The sequence below is a fragment of the Lygodium microphyllum genome, chromosome 8, assembly GCF_053477565.2.
Source record: "Lygodium microphyllum isolate KBCC chromosome 8, Lygodium_microphyllum_v1.1.10, whole genome shotgun sequence".
Classification (NCBI taxonomy): Eukaryota; Viridiplantae; Streptophyta; class Polypodiopsida; order Schizaeales; family Lygodiaceae; genus Lygodium; species Lygodium microphyllum.
Genome location: NC_141142.1, coordinates 41,814,887 through 41,838,332, shown reverse-complemented (window position 1 = coordinate 41,838,332; position 23,446 = coordinate 41,814,887). Strand labels below are relative to the sequence as shown.

Here is a 23,446-nt window from a genome sequence, read left to right as displayed (position 1 = left end):
ACAAGCCACAGAACATGTGAAGGTTTCCAATTTCAAATTGAGTTGTCTGAGTCTTACTTATGCCACATTTGGGCAGAGAGACACTTGAGCGTTTCAGGTTTAGGTTTCAACATGCCCAGGAGAGGCTACAATTGCCCCATCCTCTAGTATTGCCTGAAACTATCAAAGCTGCATCCTTGTTCATTACACACATACAAACAGTCATCAACTTCGCTTCTACAAATTCTCAACACATGCGAAGCCTTTAAATATTCAAAGCAAAATCCCCCAAATCTCCAGCCAATCCTTTGTCAATGCAAAATATGCAAGATTGACTGCTGAAGGGACTGCAATTTATACAAAGTGTCGAGCTTTACAAGTCATTGCCCAAAATTGTCCAAAGGACTCCAAAACTGGATTCTAATTTGCTTAAGTAGATCCTGTTTTCTGCATACTACTGCAGCACCAGTGCTTCCAAGATGCCTTCTTTGACTATCCTGCTAATGTTAACAGTAGCTTCATCAGTCCTGACACTAAAGTTGTTAGGTGGCTGAAGACTTTAGCAAGTAGTATCACTACTATGTTACACCTTTGATCCTCCAAACCACATGAAATAACCTTAGAGTAATATCTGAGGGACTTGTTGGCACTAATGTACAAATTGTCTGGACATGTATGACCAGAGGCTGTGACACAATCTAATTACATTATAAGTTAGGTAACTGAAACCTTTAAGGGATTTACATTATAAGTCAGGCGACTGAAACTTTCGAGGAATTGGTGTTGGAGAAGGCAGGCCAGGAGAATGAATCCTGACTGATGTGGAGTTGCAATTCAAGGTCTCTGAAAAGGCTTTAGAACCAGAATATTGACCGCCACTCTCATCAATCTCCAGATCAATCACTTCACCATTGCCATTTGCAGCTAAAGATATTAAATCATTTCCAGTATCTCCATCAGATGATGACACCTTACTAGCCCCAGACTGTAAAGGCTTCAATGTTTCTTGAGCTGCCTTTCCCTTGTGTGCCCGGAAGACTCCCCAAAGGTATTCCATATCATCCCAGCCTAATGCATCAAAACAACAGCATATGTTCCTGATATGTCCAGTAAACTAACAGCTCAAATGAACATGAGATCATCAATGAGGCTGAACAGTTTGAGAATTCAAAAACAAAGCCCTTACGCTGATCTGTTACAGGTAGAAGGACAGAAGGGAACACAAAAAGATGTACAGATTCCATTTTTGCTCTCAAGACAAGGCCATGAGCCACCGTACGCTCAACTAGAGGTTTGTACCACAAGTCATGACTGTAAAAGATAACGGTCCACACATGAGCAAGTCGATTATGATAAATTCCCAATCACTTTTATAGAGGTCCAACTGCATCTTTGCTATTCAGCTTCATGTTACTTTCAAAACTTCAAAGCACGCAGCAGTGCATTAACTTCTGAGTCTAAAGTATTCATCTGTAAAAGCTCCAAGAATAGAGAAAATACCAGCAATGAAGATCAAACATGCATAGAGAGGAGATGGAAACACCAGTACCTTTCCATGTCCGCAGCAAAAAAGTATACACCAATATGATGACTGTTTGGACATTCCAAGAATGTACTAAGCCAAGCGTCAGTGTCCACACCATGCTTTAACTCCTCAAAATGCAGCTGGAATGGCAAGTCCCTTGTTGCTTCCCACACCTTTGGATCAGCAAGATTGCAAGGATGAGCTTGCATCCCATGGTAGCTTACTGGGTTCGAACTGCTTGAGAAAACATGAAAACTTCCACTGCAATAAAAGCATAACAAACGTCTCAATGAACAAGCCACAAAAAACCACAACTAGCAGACAAGAAACGAAGGAGCATAAAATTTCAAAAAGACTGCAAATCAGGTACCTCCATAACATTTGAATATCTGGCATGGCTCGCAATTCCAAAGATAAGTGATTAAAACCAAGCTGTTGGTGGACAGAAGGCAGGTCAGTGTTCTCCTTAAATGATGAGGATTGTAGACCTGTTCCTTTTGGAGTATGAAGCTTGGATGCTGTGCCTTGTCCAGGTTGTGAGCCTGAGGAAGCTCTAGGCCGTGATGTGGCAGCAGGCAGGGCCATAGTCATAAGACTAGGAACTTGTGCAGGAGACAGTGCACAAGCACGATATGTGGAGGGTGGAGGTCCAAGAACACCTCTAGCACTATTTTCAACTGCTCTACCTAAAATCCTGGTTCTTTCTCCACCCCTGACCTCTGGTGACTTCATGTGAACATGAGAGTTGTTTGAGGGTGCCGACCTGGCAGGTTCTTCCCTGTGTAACACTGACACAGCAATAACTTCTCCAAATGTGACTTTAGGCTTGACCCTGAACTCATGCTTCCTTTCAGAAGCTCCTACTGCACACTGACGACCTATCTTGAGGTTATGCATTTCCAGGCCTCGTTGTGGTTGAAGTGAACCTTTTTCAACATGATGATGGGATGTTTCAATTATCTTTGGAGACACCATAGGAGAACCCGAATGCCAATTTGAAACTCTGGAAGGCTTAGTAGCTCTAGAAGTCCCATTGCCACTAGCCTGTACATCAACTGCTTCAGCCAGAAAGCACCACAAACGAGTTACAGCAGAGCACACCAAAACACATCCAGTAGGTCAAAGACTCCACAGAGATTAAGATTCTTAAGTTGACAAATGAAGAGAAAACTTCATACTTGCAACTCTGATCATTTGTTGAACCCTACCATGCTGCATGCAGGATCTTTGCAACAAAACAATAACGAAAAACAAACTTCTTCATTATATGCAGTTAAGCTTCCAAGACTAAGACATACTACAAGCTTCTCAAGCTTTCTTGTCCTTTTTCATAGTAGTTGCTCACTTTCTTCCCATACAACAATATCATCATTGCGCATGCTGCTTTCTCTTTTCATCCTCTTGTTTAATAAGGACATCTTTTTCTAGTTGAATACCCCTTTTGGCGCACATATGGTGTTCAGAATCACAGCCACATATCTGACACTCTCTTAGCCACACTTAGGCCAAGATAGTAGCTGCAGAATTTTATTCAGCACTCATGTATGCTATTGCACCTCATTACATTCCAATACCAAACACGGCCAACTTAGAGATCCAGTTTGCTTTCACATGTTTTCCTAGATTCCCACTTGTGAAAGTTCATCAGGGTCTTCAAGTTCTTCAAATTCAGTCATTTGCTTTGTTCAACTTCATTATTCCACCTTCGCTGAATAACAATTTCAGAAAACCCTTTGGGCTTCTCAAATAATTTGCACCTACAGAAAACTTGTCATCTTTCCTTTGTCTCATCCATGCGGACATTGTATACTGCATTTAACCAATCAGTTCTGACCTTGGACTCCTTTCAGAAAAACCCACTGACATTTCATGAAGCTTCTAACACATCATGCTCAAGGTGCCCATTTCCTTTTGGACATTTACAGTTTGTACACTTGGAACATGCAGTTACTTCCCCGTACCATTGTCCCTAGACAAAGTAACAACACCTATGCTTGGCTCCTCAGATAAAAATGCGGCACCATAAAAATGCTGTCTTGCTAGAGCATGCATGATAGGAAGAATGCACTACAGCTATCTGCCTTTTAACAAAGTTTTATCAAAGTTTCCCCATAATGGAGTGCTCTTGTAAGAAAATACTAAGCCCAAAAGCGACTTGTCTTTTCCATTACTTTCACATACTTTGTTTTCATCCCTTACTATCTTATGAGCATCTAAGATTTAGGAATGATCAATCTGTTCACATTTCTTACTCATACAGAAGAGGGTAGCTGTACTCTTGAACGAGTTTCCTGTGATGCATGCTAAATTCTACCTTTGACATATCCCTCAACTTCAAACAACCTGAATGCTGTGATAAGGTTTCAAAGTCGTCAAAGCACATAATCAGAACTCCTCAATCAACCCTCCCAACCTAGCAGCTTCCACCTGTCCAACGAGTTCAATGCATTCAACTGTTTGAACACTTCCAAGGATCATGGGCATCATGTGCATCTTAAATTTGTTAACAACAGAGGGTATATCAGAGTGAGCACACAAGTGATTAAGCAAAAGTAACACTTTTTGCTCTTCAATAAAGAATCTTCATGTCAACTTCCATTCTGCTTCTGAACAGATAAACATTGCTTTACTCAGTAATATGCACCACTCGAGTTCATTCTTTGCATAATAAATTTGTGCTTCCTCCTAGGGTCTTCAATGCACATGAAAGATATGACATATCTTGTATCGTTTTACCACCAGCTTAAGGAATGTACAGGTGTGTCTAAAAACCCAACTCACGGGAACCCGCACAGCAACTCACATGTCACATCAGGCTCACAAAAGGGGCTTGATTTGTCACTCATCAAAGCTGCTTCAACAATATAGCCTAACTTTCTGAGGAAGAATCAAATTAAATTTGTCCCTTTAAACTTGGGCACTATTCTTGCTGTTGCAATCTGGGTTTCTTTTGAGCTGTTGCAAAAAGAAATTTCTTGCCATGTGCACACATCAATTAAACTTGTCCCTTTAACTTGGGCACTATTCTTGCTGTTGCAATCTGGGTTTCTTTTGAGCTGTTGCAAAAAGAATTTTCTTGCCATGTGCACACATCGATTGACAGCGGTGTAAAAACATTTTGAAGCTTGAAGACAGACATAGTCAACAGGCATATCTTGAAAATACACTAGATATACATTAACCCTATGAAAGAAGAAAAACTGAGTATAACATGTAGCAGTAGCCAAATAGTAAGATCCTCCAAAAGGGTGACCAAGGATGTTCTTCCCAACCTAAGAAAACTGTCTTCCTGACATGCACAGAAGCTGACAAAGGAATGCATGTATTCCCATCCAGACACAGAAACGCTAATAAAACTTTTCTTTGACCTTTCTTGCTATATAGGAAGAAAAACTTTGTTATTTATTTCTTTGACTGAACCATGAATACAAGTCCATATTTTAAATACAAATCTCACCTTACCTTTGGGAGATTTGTGACCATGCCCCGTTGTTGACGAGGCTTGTGTGGACCCCTTCAAGCTTGACCGTGAAGCTGATGATTTCCTCGAAACTTGCAAGTGTCCTGCTCCCATCTCTAATACATCATCATTAGCACTCAAATACTCAAGATTATTGCGTTGGTTTGACATAGATGTACATTTATCATTAGCCTCAGTTTTAAAAAATCGCCCAGATGCACTGTTACTCCTTGGGAGAGTTCTCGGCCTGGAAGGCAACAAGAATGACAGGTTGTCGCTCTCAGTTTTGAAAGAATTGGACTTTAACAAAGTGTGTGACTGTGGTTTCTTATTTAAGAAACCCACTTGACTTAGAGACTCTGTCCATGGTCTGCTTGATTTGACTTTAAGATCTAAGCCTGGATGTGATGAATCAGATCTGGAAGAATTGGTAACAGAGGATAGTTTGACAGTCTCAAGAGCTGCAGTATTACTTGATGGAACACTTCCCAAGGCATGGCCCAGTGGTCCAACTATTGTCGGTACTGGTGTTGTAGCATCTGAATGGACAAATACATCACTGTCCTTAACAGATGAGCCATCTATTGTTGTATTGTCACCCATGTTTTTGGTGGATGCAAGGCCTAGAATTATCCCTGAAGGTTGTATGGCAAGGTCTGGAGCACCTTTACCATTCATTCTCTTCACTGACTCTGAAGAAAAATTCACAGAAGTGGCCGGTCTCTTGATACCTTTGGCTTCAACTTTCTTCAGTTTACAAGCCTCACAGACCCAATCCAGAGGCACAGCATCCAGTAGTGTCCACATACAATACCTGCAACAAGCACGAGCAATAAACAAGTGAAGCATTAAGGTCTATGTTTGATAGCAATTTAGGCTACATTTTTCCAAATGACGAACAAAGAGGAAGTGAAAGTTGCTTACGAATGCTCTGCTCCTACATTGCACTGGCTACAGTGAGCAAGGCAGTCTTCAAACCCAGGATCGCCACATACATCACACACTTTGACCTGAAACGACAATATTTGGATGTTGCATGCCTCCCTCTCCTTTACTCACTCCCTCTCTCTGTTCATAACTCCACAGTCTGCAGCCACGATAGGGCAGCATCTGGATTCTGTCAGTTAGCAACACAGGTTCATCTGATTGTAACAATGCAATTACATCTACTGGAGACCAAAATGACCGACAAAACCAAAAAGTACAACTGATCCATGATATGTCACTTAATGAATAAACAAAGCAAAATAAGTGCTACTGTAAAGCAAAGATGATGCCATCAATGCATACAAGAGCTTCTGGCTCTCCTACCACCTACAAAATTCTTCATAGGGTTATGCTGGAGGGAGAGAGAGAGAGAGAGAGAGAGAGAGAAGAGAGAGAAGAGAGGACAGGGGGGAGGGAGAAAAGAAAAGGGCAGGCTGCAGGGAATAAGGGGAGGAGGGCCAAAGAGAAGAGAAAAACTACACTCAAGCACTGTCTTGAAGGGCTGAGTACAATCGATTGCAAGGGACTGTCCTTGATGATAAAATCACCCATTACATTTTGTCAGTAAATACAATAGGAGCATACTACATGCATCTAGATTCTAGAGAATGATTATCATAAACAGATGGAAACACTGAGCCTTCAATGCTTCAGTACTGTTGTGCTCAATCATCTCCCACTATGCAGCGTGTCCGAGTGAAGCATTTAGACCAACTTTGAAATTCGGCCCTCGCCCAAGCACCTTTCCCTGTACATGCTATTGCATCCACAACAAGGCTTAGGGACAAGATGCTAGACCAGGGTGAATGAGAAGTGGTAGGGTAGGTACTAGGTACACCACACATATTATAAAGCTAGGAAATCCTAGAAACTATTCGGAGCTCTCTCAAATGCAAAGACAGGTCCATGGCACAAATGTGCTTCACCTTGAGAGGGTGAAACTAGTGTAAAGGTTTGCTTGATCCATTGCACAGCAGCCGCTGATGTTGCTTTGTGGATTTATGCTCTTAAGATTTGCCACTACCTTGTGCACTCATAGCATCATCAGATACCACAAACTTAGTGAGGCTAGTGTTGTTATGAGTCTGCACTGTGGCCAGGCCCTTTTAAAATGTATGAAGCAAAACGGTTTCTACAGTCTTAAAATGTCAAACACAAGATTTCCACTTCTTCTTAATGAAGATCTCCTTTGTTACCTTGCAATGGAATGCTATGGTTGATGTATGTTTTATTTCAGATAGATTACATTGCCAAAAGCAAGTGCACACACTTTGCCTTGTTTGACCAGTAATGCACCTCATATAGTATATTTTTCCACTATTTTTTCTACCACTAGCCAATTTCTGTGCATCCAAATCATCTAAGCTTTGCGAGCTACAAGTTCCATCCTCCCAAATCCTCTCTAAAAAATAATCTGATTGGTAACATGATACATCCCTTCAGAGAAACATAGAAATCCATCAAGATTTTGACAAAAGACAGACCATCAACCTCAAGAGGTCTACTAAGAGCATCAAGAGACTTATTGGTTATGCCCTCAGCAAATCTCAAAGTTGAACAGTTGCAAGACCTCCATCCACCTCATTGCAGCCTCCAAGGTCAGATGGGCCCTATTGCAGAGGAACTTCAGCAAGAAGTCATCAGTCCCAATAATGACTCAAGCATTGTATCAACAATTACACCAGTGTTAAATTGCCTGAATAATAATCAAGAGTTTCTTCTTGTGTGGTATAGCACATTGGGTATCACAGAGCTCTTTGTTAGATGTGGCAAGTGCATTTGAGCAGTAAAATTCCATGAGATAAGGTTTTTTAAGTGTTATGTTACACATGAACAGCCTGCACAACCCCCTAAACCTTGACCAGAGTCAATAAATGACCTGAAAAGTGATACCAACATAGTTACCAGGAACAGGAACGGGAACGGGAACGGGACCCCCCGGAATAGAGGGAACGCCTAAAGTTAGGGAACGGGAACAGAGGGAACGGCATATATATATATATATATATATATATATATATATATATATATATATATATATATATGTAGAGAGAGAGAGAGAGAGAGAGAGCTCATAGATTAACTTAGTTGGAAGATTGCAAATTGGTTTATCTAGTAGAATGGTGGAAGTGAGAAGGGTGGCATGATATGCTAGGTACAATATGGGACAACTAGATTATGGGTAGTAGTATGGTAGACATTGAAAAGGTCATGTTCGACGTGCCAATTTAGTGACCTAATGGATCACGCTTTTCAAGGGGGGGGACCAACAACACAATTAGTAGCAACATGATTAGTAATCGTATGTCACACACACCCACACATGCACATATGTTTGTATATATGTGTGACGTGTGTGTGTGCGTATCTAATATCTATCTCGTGTGTGTGTGTCTCACCCACTCACTCACTCAGGCGGGCAGGAGAGGCGGGAGCAGGTAGGGCCTAGGCGAGGCAGGCGGGCAAGGGAGGCGGAGCAGGTGACAGAGACGGGAGCAGGCGGGTTCCAGGAAACGGCCGTTCCAAACAGGGAACGGCTGCTGGAACGGCCCAGAACGGCGCGGAACGGGCAAGAACGGGGCTGGGAACGGGCAGGAACGTTCCATGGGCGTTTCGTTGGTAGACACATGCCGGAACGCATTAATCCATTCCTAAGGCCCGGAACGGCCGTTCCCTGTTTCTATGGATACCAAACTGATCCTTTAGAGCAGGCTGCTGAAGGTGACCAACTTCCTCTTCTTGCATCCCATTTAACATATTTTCATTTTATGATATATTACTCCAAAGAAAAGGCTAACTGCTTTTTTTAAGAAAAATCGAAACAGCCATGACTGAGACTAATTAATAAGATACTCGCAACCACCACAACTAATTATTTTGCTTGCCAAAGACTTTGCATGTTCAAAACTTGGCAAAGCTGCCCAATCATCATAACGGCTGTCAAATCACTCTGTTTGTGATGATTTGTGTCTCTCCTTGAAATAGGCACTTCTGCACATCTTGACATAATTCTCCCCCTCCACTGAAAAGTAAATGAGATTTGGTGGATTTCATAGAGGAATCAAAAATCATTAGTCTTAGCAGTTGCCAAACAAACTACCTTTGGTAAGACCTAAAGATCACATGATGCATGACATGTCACACATGCACGTGCGTAATATCATCTCCAATATCATCCCTAAAACAAACATAACCATGTGCCCTAAGAGTCATCTCTTGAAACCATGTGTGTAATATATGTCTAGTATCATCCCCAATACATACATGACTGTGTGTTGAAAACACAAAATGTACGAACACAATTAACACACAATGAATCAAACAAGAACCCAAATCACAAAAAGAAAGATCAATGTATGTGATAAATGAATGAATGCTGTGAAAGGAATGACTAGAGAAGATTCATATGCCAGTGCTCAAGGAGCGGAGTTGTCCAACAACCCCCCAGACTCTCAAGGGGGGCAAGCTGAGGGAGAGTATCAAAGAGTGTCGTCCTCCATGTATAGATCCCCAAATGCAGCAATAATACCAAGAACGATATAGACGGAGTAGACTAGAGTTGAGGGTAATGAAAAGTAGCAGCCAATGGCCAGTCAATGCCATAGAATGCTGAAATTTGATGCCATGAGAAGATGTATCTAATGAATGGATGAGTGGCAAAGGTACATACACAGGTGCTCACAGAAAGGAGCTGTCCAACATCTACGGACTCTTGTGACTGAGGGAGGGTATTGTCTCCCATATACAAATCTTAAATGCAACAATACCACCAAGAATGATATTGACAAAGTAGAGTAGAATTGAGGGTGATGAACTGTACCAGTCAAGAGCCAGTCAATGTCAAAGAAAGTTGAAATCTGAATGCAATAGCAGCAAAAACATGGATCTGACAAATACATACAGCAATACAAATCGACATCATAGATAAAAATGCAGCAGCTGAGTGCCACATGACAAGGTGAAATGTCGACTGCAAGTTAACACTCAAAACACAACTGTCTACACCATGTGGAGAAGCTGGCAACAAGAAGAACAACCACACCGCAAGCTGAGGGCAGTAGGCTGGCAGCGAGGGTAGCAACTCCAGAATTTAGGTGACAGCATAAGGGAGTAGGGCAGCAGTAGTAGTGGCCAAGACATGTTGGAGCCCAAAAAAGTTTCATGTCTTGTGCAAAAAAGTAAAAATGTCATTTCAGACTGTTTAATAAGCCAAAAAATGCCAACAAAATATGATAATATACAAGTCAAATTTCGGTAGCTCAACACCCCCTCTCAAGCTCGAAAAGGGAGCTCCAAGCTTAGCCCACAAAAGGTCCCACCCTATTTAATGTAGGAATTTTAGAGCATGTCATTTACACTAGGCCTAGAATTAGGGTTTAGTATAATAGTATTTCTTCCTCCCACCATTCATGGTGCTGAGTATCCATGCCTACCATTCATGGAGGTGGCTTTCCATGACACCTAACATCTTCAAGTTCATTACCTATGGAATGATTTTCATCTAATCTTGATCTTCTATGCCTTCTTGAATTGATTGAGAAATGCATAAAAGAGTAAGAGCAAACGCAGATGCTACAAATGGCATGGCAATTAGACGGCTAGAGAAAACAGCAAAATACAGCTGTGTGCAATTGCCAGGCAGCAAGAGATGACTGGGATCTATCACTTAAAGGCTAAACAGCAAAGACCAGCTGTAAAAGCAGGCCTGGGCAGCAGCAAATTGACGCTTGATGGCTGATGATGGTGCTGGAAGTAGACACCTGACTGTAGGCAGTAACTTGAACTAAGATGTCCTCCAAATGACAGGGTGTGGACAGCAGAGACAAGTCACCAACAATCTGCAATATAAAGATAGACTGAGTGGTGGGCAACTTGTCTATTTATAGATAGGTGGGTCCTTCCAAAATTAGGGTTTGGCTTATGTGATACAGACACACTCTAGGATCACATTTCTTTTTAATAGAAGTTTGGTAATTTTGAGTTTGAGGGGTGTTATTAAGAGCTAATTAAGTTATAATGCATCCTTTAACTCAATTAGGGTGGATGGAAACCAAAAGTGGGAGCAAGAAGTGCTAGTGCTTGGGAAGAGCCATAGTTGCCTCCGTATGTCAAATGGGACCATCTTTACCATACGATCCATATGGTACCGTATGGTATGTATCTATACGGATTCATACAAAAAAACTAGCATCTTTTGTCCACCGTGTCTGGCGTGCTCCCACGTCCGATCAAAGTCACTTGCTACACGTCTTTTGCCCATTTTTGCCCGTGTGGCACTTTGGAGTCCATTGCCACTTGCCACTTGGAAAGTTGGACCATTGGATACCCATTGCCACCCTTGCCCCCTTGGATCCCATGTGGCATGCTCTAGCCTTGGATGCTCTTTTCCCACATTCTTGAGGCTTCTCTATTCTTCCACCTTGGATCCCTCTCTTCTTCCACTCACTTCTCCAGCCTATAAAAGGTGTTCCTCTCCTCCATCCTTCCACACCAAATCAACAAGCATTCTCAAGCCTCTCTCTCTTCGAGCAAGCTAACTATCTATCAAGTTTCAAGCCTATCCCGCTCCCCTCCCCCCTCTAACTTTCAAGCCTATGCCACCCCCTCTCTAGCTTTCAAGCTTCTCACTATCCCTTAGGCCTCTCTCTCTCAAGCCTTTCTCTCAATCTCCCTCTCCATCGGCATCGTGACTGTGAGAAGCACGAGGCCTTCAATTTGCACGCCATCCATGTGGAGAGGGACGCAAAGAAATCCAACTCCCACCATTGGACATGAAAAATTTACGAAAATCGCTACACAAGTGGTGCAACCCAACTTCTCTAACATCTTTCCGATGCAAGGAAATCCCTAAAAACATTAGGGACAAGATTCTCGCCAAACATGAGAGATGTATCCATTACAGGAGAAGAGAGTGGCATATTGGCACCACCACCTATGCCTACTAATGAGAAAGCATTGAATGTGGACGTACCTTCAACCAATGCCGGTGAGGCCTCCACCATTGGTGGTGGGAGCTCCACATCTGCATCCGGCTCCAACAAAGAACAAAGAGTGGAGGCTCATGCAACATTGAAGAAGCAATCCTCTCTCTCTCTCTCTCTCTCTCTCTAAAGCTCTCGGTCATCTGTGGATTGGTTGCCTTAGAGAATGGCAACAACATGTGGACATTGAAATTGCACGCATGGTAATTAAGTGTCATCTTACATTCAATGTCTTGAAGCAAGAGCAATGGAAGAAGATGGTAAAAGCCATTGCCAATGTGGGTCCATGTGAAGGATGGACCAGTGTCACATACAATGACACGAGGACGAAAAAGATTGATAAAGAGGAAGGAGAGGATTGATAGAGTCCTTGATTCTATTTGGGCTGCATGGACAAAATATGGTTCTTCCATTCTCACTAACGGATGGAGTGATCGTAAGAAATGGGGCATTATCAAAATACTCGTCTCATGTCCACTCGGAACTTACTTTTTGCGGGCTGTACACACCAACAAGGGGAGCAACAAAACAACAAACACATTCATGTATCACCACATTCAACAAGCTATCATTGAGGTATGCATCACCACATTCAACAAACACATTCATGTATCACCACATTCAGCAAGCTATCATTGAGGTATGCATTGTCTTTTAAATTTATTTATTTCATAATTTTGAGTTTGGTATTATAACTTATAATTTAATTTAATGATCATGACTTGTGAACTTTGAAGCCTCTCTATCTCAATTCTCTTTTCCCCCAAGTCTCTATCTCTCTTGATTCTTGAAAGTTGAATCTTTCAATGCTCAACTCTAGCCCTTCAAATATAGTGTAAGTTGTTATTGAACAATCCATCAAATTGTCAATGCATGGGCCATTTCCTCATGGAGGACATTCGAGAGCTCAAGTGGGTAAAGAAGGTGGTCCACAAAGCTAATCAATTGTCACCTTCTTCACGATAAAGGTGAAGGTGCTTGCTATGTATCACGAGCATAGAATGCTCGAGTTGAACAAGCCTTTTTCAACTCAGTTTGCTTACATGTATCTGATGCTCGAGCGCCTTTACGGGATGCAGTCCAAGACAATGGTGTCTACTCTATAGAATGAGAGGAATGAGCATGAGACAGAGGTTGCCAAAGCCATGTGGTGCTTGTGCCTCAATGAGCAATTTTAGCGGAAAGTCTGTGCCATTGTCATTGTTGCAACTCCTGTTACAAAGTGTGATATATGAGTGATTGTTGCTTGCATAGTGATCACAGAGACAGCCTACATAGTACACACGTTTTAGAGATGGTAGAGAGAAGATGAGCATGAATATATAAGTCCGTCCATGGTTTTGTAACATTGGTACATCCAACGTACAAGTCACCAACAATCATGGACGATAAAGAGCTCCATTCGGACCAACTTGCATATTTGACTCGTGTGGTCCACGTGGATGACCACAATACAGTGCTTGAGAAGCTAGGATGCTATACAGAGTAGAGAGGACATGTGGCTTTCACTTCTCCTACTTAGTAGAGGAGAGTCACTTGTGAAACCTCTATTTTGGTTGCAAAACTTTGGATATGCGTTGGAGACCCTTCAACCCCTAGCCATAAGAGTCCTTGCTCACGATTACTCTTCGAGTGCATGTGAGAGAAACCGGAATGCCTATTCTCTCATTCACACGAAGATTTACAATTGACTTAGCACATGACAATTAAAGCGGCTAGTTTATTACCACACTAACTTATGCATGATGAGGGCTATGATGAGCATGGATAGTCCAAAGTATGTAAACACTTTATCATAAAATTTAAAAACTTTTGTTTTAAACTTCGAAGTTTATACTTTACAATTTAGACTTTCGTACTTACAATCTTATATACATTGTGTAGATGAATGTTGATACATTCAAGTTGATGGACAATACTCTTCCGAGTGTATATCAAGAGGTGGATGATAAGGAGGAGATGATCTTTGCAAAGCTATAGAGAGGTAATAGCAACAGATACTTGTGGGACTCACAGTCAACATGCTCGTGGGCGAGTAATTTGAACACATGGCAGCAAGGGCATGGTCATTTGGCATCCTCCGACATGGAGGAGGGGTGGTTCAAGTGGCTTGCAAACATATGTAAGGTGGAGCTCTAGTAGCTCCCATCCCATGCCTCATAATGACATCCCCCTCCCTTGCCTACACAGTCGGCACCTAGGGAGCTATCATTTAATGATGATGGTAACCTCATCAGTGAGGATGAGTATGAGAGTATCTCATCATTTGATGTCAAGGAGTCATCTTTGAATGAGCACTCGGATGGTTCTAATGATAATGATAATGGTGATAATAGTAACGCCTCCTCTTTGGCCTCTCTCTTTATTGTATCTACTATCATTGTATCCACTATGATCCATCATCCATGTATGTACTAGACTCTAGTTGTATCGCATGTTGCGTGTCGCGCATGTGACCGCCAAGGCCACACTCATGTATTCATCTTATTTTGTAATAAGATGGTTATTTTCACTTTAAACATATTTTCTATCATGTGATGATTTATAGTTTCATTTTTAATCAAGTTAATCTTTTTCATACTAATATCATATTTACCTTATAAAATCATAAGGTATCATTTAGCACCGTATTCTATAGGTATCATTTAGCACCGTATTCTATTGTACCGTACCGTATCATACTTGACAACTACGGAAAGCACTCTCTATTGACTACCTAGGAAAAGTACCACTTATGGTGGATCCAAGGACTATTGCAACAATGATCTGGGAGAATAATCATGGGCCTTGTTACGACACTTTTTGGACACATGACCTATGCACAATATCTATTTTTTGTAGGAAAGTGCTCCTTTGACAACAAGTGATTGCATTAAATGCACGTTGGAGCAAGCAATATGCAGAATTTGGGGCTTTCTCGCAAACAAAATCAAATTTCTCTCATCTTGGCTTTCTCTCACCTTCTCCAACCCATTCTCAAGAGATCTCAGCATTTCTCAGCCATTTTGACCAAATCTCAGTCAAATTTAGTGGACGGCAAAGATATTTCTGCTATAAACCCTAAATTTAAAAATTAGGGTTTGACAACCACCTCGGGACTTGTGCCAATTGGTGAAAGCATCAATCATACAATGAACCCAACACCTGAAATTTGTGTAATTATTAGGAAATTCAGATGCCATTCATTGTAATTTGGGACAACATTAGGTATCATACATTGAATCCAGCATCTAAAATTTGTGTAATTAGGGAATTCAAATGCCAACCCATTCATTGTAATTTGGGACAGCATTTGGCCAATTGGTGGTTCCATTTGTACAAGTCCTTGATGAAAAATCAAGGGGCAATTGGCCCGAATTGATTGCTAATTGTTGCTGCAACAAAGGGGCTTTTTGGATTAGCAAAGGACATTGTGAAATCTCAACTTGTACTCAATCCATTAGCAATTAAAGTTGAAGAAATACTGAAAGGGGCGCCAGTTTTGGAATCAACCAAGTTTCTATTGTCCAAGATTATTAAGGTAAATTGTGCATTTCAATTTATCTTTATTTGCTAAATTCTAATTGCAGTAATTAAGTGCTTAAACAAGAAATTACCACCCTCTCCAAGAGAAAACTGGTTTCAACAAACATGACTGCTAACAAAACCAACCTTCCTCCTCGATTAGGGTGGTAAATAACCTAATTAAGCACTAATTACAAAAAGCATAAAATTTATATAAACTGAAAATGTACACTTTACCACTTTAATCTTGGACATTGGACACACCTTGTTGACCCCAAAATCGATGCCCCTAGTTGAGCTAAAACATGCCTTACGGCTGATTACTATCTTTTAAACAGACCCAAAACACGCTTAATAAAGGAAAAACGCAAAATTGGTACGCGATTCGAGAGGATTTCAACGGTCTCCCGAAATCCTAATTTTTTGGAACACCCTTCAATATCTATAAATAGGTGGTCTACCCACCATTCAATCTCATCCAATTGTGCAAGTTTCTCACTCTACCGTGCAAATTTCAGCCATCAATCACCTACCATCTACTATCTAGCCATCATCGACTACAATCCATCACTATCCAACCCTAGGCGGCTTGTTTTCAACCATCACCCTGTTGTTTGGAGGTCTCCATCTGTTGCGTCTTCATAGCACTTGATTAGCCTACGTTTTTAACATCTAATGCTAGGCGACAGACTGTTGCCATCTCTCCCACCAGGTGACTGCTACCTACATTTTTGTTGTCCAATCGGCCATCTATATCAACAAACACCTCTCCTATTGTCACTTGACAGTTCTCTACCTCTGAAAATTAATTGAATAATTAATTTAGCGCTCAAAAAATAAATTTCACCAACCAATAATTAAATTGACTGAGCCAATTTGTCTTCCAAATATCCCTAAGCAGTTATTGACCCTTAGATTGATATTAATTAATTAATTAATGCCTAGTATCTAATGTTATCACCACTAACATTAGTGGCCAATAAACTCATCTAGACCCAAATCTAACACCAAATATCACATAGTATCCATCAAGCATAACTTATTACAACTTTTGCCTTTAGCATCCATTGCATCCTCAAGGTCCTTGGTGTGTTACCATGAAATAACTGCCATGTGCAACACATGATAAATAACCTTGCACATTTCGATTACTAACTTAATCAAATGTTATCAGAAAGATTAAAGCATCTTAAAATTTCACGATGACAATACTTTCCTTAGTGACCTAAACGATCAATGGGTGACGTTGGCAAAGTTGTAAAAAGTTATGCTGGATAAGTACTTAAGGGTGTCTAGTGTAAGTTTGGGTCTAGGCTATTAATTGGGCCATTAAATGTCCAATGATGATATTGAAACTAGGTATTAATATTTAATTAATGCTAGTCCCAGGCCGATAAATGTGTGCGACAATTATGGGAACTAGCACAATTAATGTGAATGGACACTAGCCAATTCTTGGACAATGTCACATTAATTAAAGCTGAAAATTACTTTTAAAAAGCTACCAAGTGGCAAAACAAGATACCATCGTTATCAAAACTTCCCATTCAAACCAAAAGAGAGTTGTTTGGGGATTGATTGAGAATCATTCCAACATTCCAAGGCTAAGACAAAAAGGAGGAGCTATTGGATGACCTTAGAAGAGGCAACAACAGAAAAGCTGGGCTCGCTAGTTCACATTGGGGTTTTATCCCTCTTTTGAAGCTATTCCCACCATCAAAATTACCATCAAAGCTACTAATCAAAAGATACTTCTTTCAACTAATTCTCTATTGTCTATCAATCAACCCTCAGTATTTGTCAACCAATTCCAACTTGGGGTGAAGAGCAATTGCAAAAATTGCTACCTAAACCCTAATTTATAACAAAAATCATTGTTTTGATACAATCACCTTGGGATCTGTGCCCAATTACTAAAGACTTAGAACTTGGAGTAGCAGCTTAAGGCAAAATATTTACACTTGAACCAAAGGATAACCAATTCTCAAATTATTGTGGCCCGCATGCAAGAGATTGTGACCCAATCTATATCCAGATTATTGCACTATCAAGGGGCAAATTGTGGACAAGTAGTATTGGTCATTTATGATAACTCATTGTATTCAATTTGAAAAGGGATCGGCCTATATCTATTTCTACTTCAAATTAGAGCAATACAATTAAAGAAATACTACAAGGAGCATCAATTGTTGGGGCCAATCGAGCGCCAATTATCCAAGATTAAGTGGTAAAGAGTGATACAAAGTAATGTTGGTTTTAAGATATGGCAGGTAGGGGGTATATGAGTGGCATTCCTAGCAACAAAGTATTAAAGTGAAAAGATACATGCACCTATGGGTAAAAAGGAAATCCTAGCAAAAACCTAACATCTAGATATGAATGATCAACTAACTTAATCCATAGCTACCAAAAGCATACAATAGAGATTACGAATGAACATTTAAAGACACAAAGAATGAGTAGCACCACTAGAAACACAAAGAATTGTGATAAGCATATCTAAGATACACATTTGCCTCTTGAGTCTCATCTATTAACATTAACATTATATATTGATATATATTATATATTGATATTTGTCTTGGTCTCCATGGTGACTTATAATCAAATTCCACAAGACAAAAGTAGCAACAAAGAGGGATTTCAACTATTCAAATAGATTATAAAAACCTAGCATCAAGTCTGGCTGAGATGAAGGCAATAGATTGGCAATCATCCCAAAAATGGTATGTCCTCATGGAGTGTAGAGATGACCAACATCACTAACTTAATGCTTTGACTAATATCATAGTCACCAAAAAAAATTTGTCTTATTTTATGTTTCGAGGTTTTGTTTCGTTGCTCGCCTCAAGGTTTCAAGGTTTCGAAAAATATTAATTGTAATAATTAAAATGATTAATTATATATACAAATTATAAGTACCTATAACCTAAGTCTTACATCCTAGACTCTAGAGTTAAAAGATCAAAGGCTAGAATATGAATATCCATTTCAACTTTCATCAAGATTCTAGATTATACTCATTTTAAGATTAGCATTCATGATTCAAAAATCACAAATAACACACTCTCGAAAAAAAATCATTATAATTTATATATGATCACACATGTACAATCCATTTAACATATTGCTAACTTCAAAATAAAGCTGAAATCAAACTAAGGTTAATGAGTCGCAACTCCTGGTAATATCAACATACATTATTACAATTTTACATAGATGATAGATGTTAGAACATAGCATAAAGTTTAAACTTAGAAAATATCAGGAAAAACTCAAGAGTCAAAGACTTAAGAATTAAAGCTCCTGGTTGAATCCTAATACAAACTATAGCAAAAATCCAATGACCAATCACAAAGCATATTAATCATAAAGTCGTAAATATCATGTACGTAGCAACTAGCTACTAATCCTAGCTATCAAAAGAACCACTACCACCGTTACTGCCACTAGTGGATGAAGTAGCTTGATCCATCTCATCTGACTTTGATAATGGGAACATCTCCTGCTCTGTGTATGCAGCGCGATGGCCACAACCACCACCACAACCACCCAATCACTACCACAACTACGTCTAGGAGCCTCCTTGTCTCTACGGGCAATGCTAGTGTAAGCTAGTATATCATCTACTACACAAGGAGAGGAGCTCTGTCCAATGTCCTGTAGGTGTGACTCCTCTATCATGGCAGCCATGGCATGTGTCTGCGTATGGGTCACACATCAAAAGCATAGCTCATCCTCTGGAAGGAAATCATAGGCAATATCCTCATCAATGCGCCCTTGGATAAAAGCAAGATCAACTGTCTCTCCTCGTCGTAAGCCCACCTCCATCTTAGCAATGATCTTGCTATCAATCTCTTTCACCTTCTGCTGAAGCACTCCTCCTCCCTCAAGATCCTAGCCTTGTAACTTCTCCAATAAGCGCAAATTAGCATTCACATAGACTGAGATCTCTAGTTGGCTTGTGCTCAACCTATTAAAGAGAATTTAACATTTGTGAGATTTTAAAAATAAACATCTACACGACTGACGCACAAATTCATAATGCATTTGAGTTTACCAATGTCCATATACAAGATTGAAAAAAAAATTACTTTTTTCTTTTCTTAGTATGAATATCTACACATATACTCCAAATATGCTCTGTTGCACCACTAGTACACTCTTAGGAGAGTGCATAAAGAGCTAAGGATTGCACCTCAGACGTAAGGCAACCATTCACTTCCCACCAAGACATTGCAAGACATCTTCTCTCTTGCCTAAAGGCGACCTCTCGTACAAAATGATCACAATCATGTACAAAAAGAATCACCTCATCCTCGATCCTATTCATAGTCCAATAGTAATAAAAATTATTTTATATGTAATATATTACATATCGACGATCACCATTAGGCATTTACCAATTATCAAAGTTACACACATAGCAATAAATTATAAGTCATAAGCTAGAGAGAGAGCTTATCGATCTCTTTTCTCTAACTCAAAGACTCAATCAATGTATTGAGTCCATTCCGACATAAGCTTTCTATCACTCCAATGGTTCATATCCTTATACAAAGGATAGAGAAAATATGAAACAATGTGGATTGGTTTATGAAACCAATCCCATCTCTGGTTCCATATATCGGTGAGATCACCAACTCTACAAGTTACATGAAAACTCTCATTAGTAGTTTTCATTAGCAATTTTACAAAATGAATGTATAAATTACCATTTAGTTTTTACCTCTCCATAGACAAAGCACAACAAGATAACGGGGTCTTATAAAGCTCGTGCATATAATGATAAAGTAAGCTCATGGTACATCCCTCATAATCAAAGAGCCGCAGAATAAAACAAAAGATACAATGGCTTCTTTGATAGCCTCTGTCTCATCCCAAAACCAACTACTCAAGATATAAGTTATTATTTCTTGTGCTTTGACTATTCGACTCCCACACCATGCATTTCTGTAAAAGAGTGGGGATAGACGGGTAGGACACGGATTAGCATGGGGATACCCAGTTATACTGACAGGGCATATAAGGTGTTGACAGACCCAATTAGGGCATCAATTTTATCAATAATCAAGTCTCTTTTCTCCTTCCTTCCAGCTTTCATGGCTTCCCTCCTCTTTCTCTCTCTTTTCCTATCTTTCTCTCTCTTCAGCTAGTCTTTCTCTCTCTTCTCTCATCTTCTTCCTCTTTCTCTCTCCTCTCTGCAGTCTCTCCCTTCTCTCCTCTCTCCTAGGTCTCCTTCATTACAAGTGGTATCAGAGCTTTGTCCTTGATCCTTCTCTTTTCCCATAGATTTAGGGCTCTCACAGTTTCCCACAGTTAGAAAACTCCAGTTACATCTCTCTCACAGGTACACAGAAGTACTCAGGCAAGCTGTCAATCCTCTTGAAGACTATGGCAGCCTTTCTTGGAGCTTTCCCAAGAACCATGGACATATTTGGAGGCGGGCAGACAAATTTGACAGGTTGTCACTAATTTTCATGTAAATTTCTTGAGGGTTTTGGGCAAAAAGGAGTGTAGCACAGTTAGAGAAAACCAAAAGCTCAGTTACTTTTCAAGAAGACCTTCTCTCTCCTCCTTCCTCCAAGTTGCCATGGAACCTCCAGCCCAAGAACCTTAGAAATCTTGTTTTCCCCTCTTCCTCAGCAAGAATGGTTGGTCCCAGTGCTTTCCCTTCAGCTTGAGCAACATCTAGAGCAACATCAAGCCTGGCCTACCCTGTCTGGAGCCTCCAGGGAGCAGCCTGAAAATCACGGCGCATTTTGCGCTGATCTTCCTGGCCTCCTCCCTCTGCTCTAGCTTTGCCTCAGCCCTCCCTTGCTTCACTCCTGAGTTTTGGCACACCCTGGACAAGATTAAACATGGGTATTGACCCCCCCCATCAGTTCTTGGCAGTCCCTCAAACCCTACTGTGGGCAACAGCCATGGCAGCCATTGAACCTTCAGCTCAGCTCATAACACTTTGAATCCCCTTCAATTTACTCTTTCCGGGAGCCTTGGGAGCAGCCACAAGCTTCAACAAGTGAAGATATACGACATTGAAGACCCCCCATACAACCTTGGGCAGCAAGAAGAGGGGCAACCACGGAGCTCTTGAAGGAGGCAGCCATCAACTCTTCCCCAGGCTTGAACAAGGTATGTCAATCAGTTCTTCCTCTCTCTTTTACATCCAATTGTTGAGCTCAGCCACTTGATGAGAGAGATGGAAGAAATGCTTGGGTCAATGATTGCCAATGGGATTCCCACCTCAGTCCGCTCCCTGGGAATGCATGCATGGCTGGATAATCTTCAATCTCTTTCCCATTGATCAAGATTTTACTCTAATCCTTAACCGTGCTCTTGTTTGATTCCTATTGATTAAAAAATTTTGTAAGAAGGGTAAGTCATACAATCAGTGAGTCACTGAATTACAGAGGTAATCCCCTTCCCAGTCCCATTTCCTTATTGATCATGCATATCATGAAAAGCCCAATCTTCAATTTGTAAATGCATATCATGCTGGTTGCTTAATAATAAATGCCTGCCATGTATATTCCGGGTGAGGAAAAGCCCGATGCCAGGCGAGGTGGCAAGACAAAAGAGGGGTGACCCCCCCTTGCCATCAAAGACCCTGAAGGGGTGCACAACCCGGCCCGGAGGAACTTTGCCCACCTCCCGGTGATCCGGAGCCCAAAGAATTATTGCAGGTGCAGGTACATTTGATGGAACAGCCCGAGCCCTAATCATTTGAGTCTACAGCCCCCTATATGCATTGGTAATGTCATGAATCACTTGGAAATGTATGGTGGATGCATGCAAGAAGGGCAGGGTATGCAGTCATGGAAATGATCTCAGCAATAGAACTATGGATGCAAAGAATGTATGGCTCCATGTGGCATTAAGGACCACCGTTGAGACCCTGGATGTCTGGGATAAGACCCTCACCATTGGGACAAGGTATGCTTCTTGAGGGAGTCTTTGCAGGGTATTGCAGACAGTCAGTCCTACACAGTCAGCCCACAAAAGTTGATTACAGCAAAGCCTTCTTGTGTGACTGAGTGCAGGCTCTATAGCTCGATTCGAATAGGGCATCCTCCCCTTCGATCTGAACTAAAAACCTCCCCATTCCGCCTTACGGTTTAGGAGATACACTCAGTTTTGTGCTCAGAGGTACTGTGGGACAGGCAGCAGTCCTACACAGTCAGCCCGCAAAAGTTGATTACAGCAAAGCCTTCTTGGGTGACTGAGTACAGGCTCTATAGCTTTTGATTCGAAGAGGGCATCCTCCCCTTCGATCTGAACTAAAAACCTCCCCATTCCACCTTACGGTTTGGGAAATACACTCAGTTTTATGCCCAGAGGTACTGTGGGACAGGCAGCAGTCCTAGACAGTCAGCCCACAAAAAGTGATTACAGCAAAGCCCTAATCATTTACTGTCAGATATATTTTTACATAACCTCGTAGAGGGGATCGAGGGCTTTCATTTGAATCAAAAAGTTTGGCGATTGGAGCTTTCTAGCTCAAGATATCGTCATTTCTGTAACAAGGGGTCTGGTGGACTGCACTTGGGATGGCAGGCCACAAGGGTAAAGCAAAGGCCCAGGAGGACTTTCAGCGTGAAATAAGGGACTCCCGTGCCTCAATGAATGATCCTACCTCAACCCAAGATGATCGTGAAGACATGTTTGAAGAGTGTGCCCCCGAGATGTACCGCTTCTCTATGCTCAACCATACTCTATGCCAACATGAGACCCGTCATGCCGACCAGCATCGAGAGTTGGAACAACGCCATAGGGAGATGGAAACCCACCAAGATCAGCATCATTCCGAGATGATGGCCAAGATGGACTTACTCATCGAGCGCATGGGCGCTCTCATCCCCTCCATCGCCCCCTCCTCGGCTCAGCCCAAGGAGCATGTCCCTCCCCGTGAGGCCAACTCCCCTCCTACCTTGGAGATCGGGCGTAACCCACAAGGTTTTGGTAGCACCCATGGCCTTCCCCATAGCACCTATGAGCTGGGTGAGCCCC

General features: G+C 41.2%; 1 protein-coding gene and 1 pseudogene across 2 annotated transcripts in view; both read right to left on the bottom strand.

The window, feature by feature from the left end:
• Window positions 1-214: 214 nt before the first annotated feature.
• The window catches only part of LOC148032204 (ASI1-immunoprecipitated protein 2-like), a 38,009-nt gene continuing 14,777 nt past the window's right edge, over window positions 215-23,446 (bottom strand). The window contains exons 2-7 of one of the 2 annotated variants that reach the window (XM_087682854.1): window positions 5,889-5,974; window positions 4,967-5,778; window positions 1,875-2,559; window positions 1,529-1,765; window positions 1,166-1,290; window positions 215-1,047 (exon numbers count right to left, since the gene is read on the bottom strand). In XM_087682854.1, the coding sequence (XP_087538980.1) occupies window positions 725-1,047; window positions 1,166-1,290; window positions 1,529-1,765; window positions 1,875-2,559; window positions 4,967-5,778; window positions 5,889-5,974 (2,268 nt within the window). In that variant the 3' untranslated portion in view covers window positions 215-724. Of the gene's footprint in view, window positions 1,077-1,165; window positions 1,291-1,528; window positions 1,766-1,874; window positions 2,560-4,966; window positions 5,779-5,888; window positions 5,975-23,446 lie in introns of both variants that reach the window. The other variant, XM_087682855.1, reaches the window with a different exon arrangement.
• Window positions 18,996-20,233, bottom strand: LOC148032205 (uncharacterized; annotated as a pseudogene).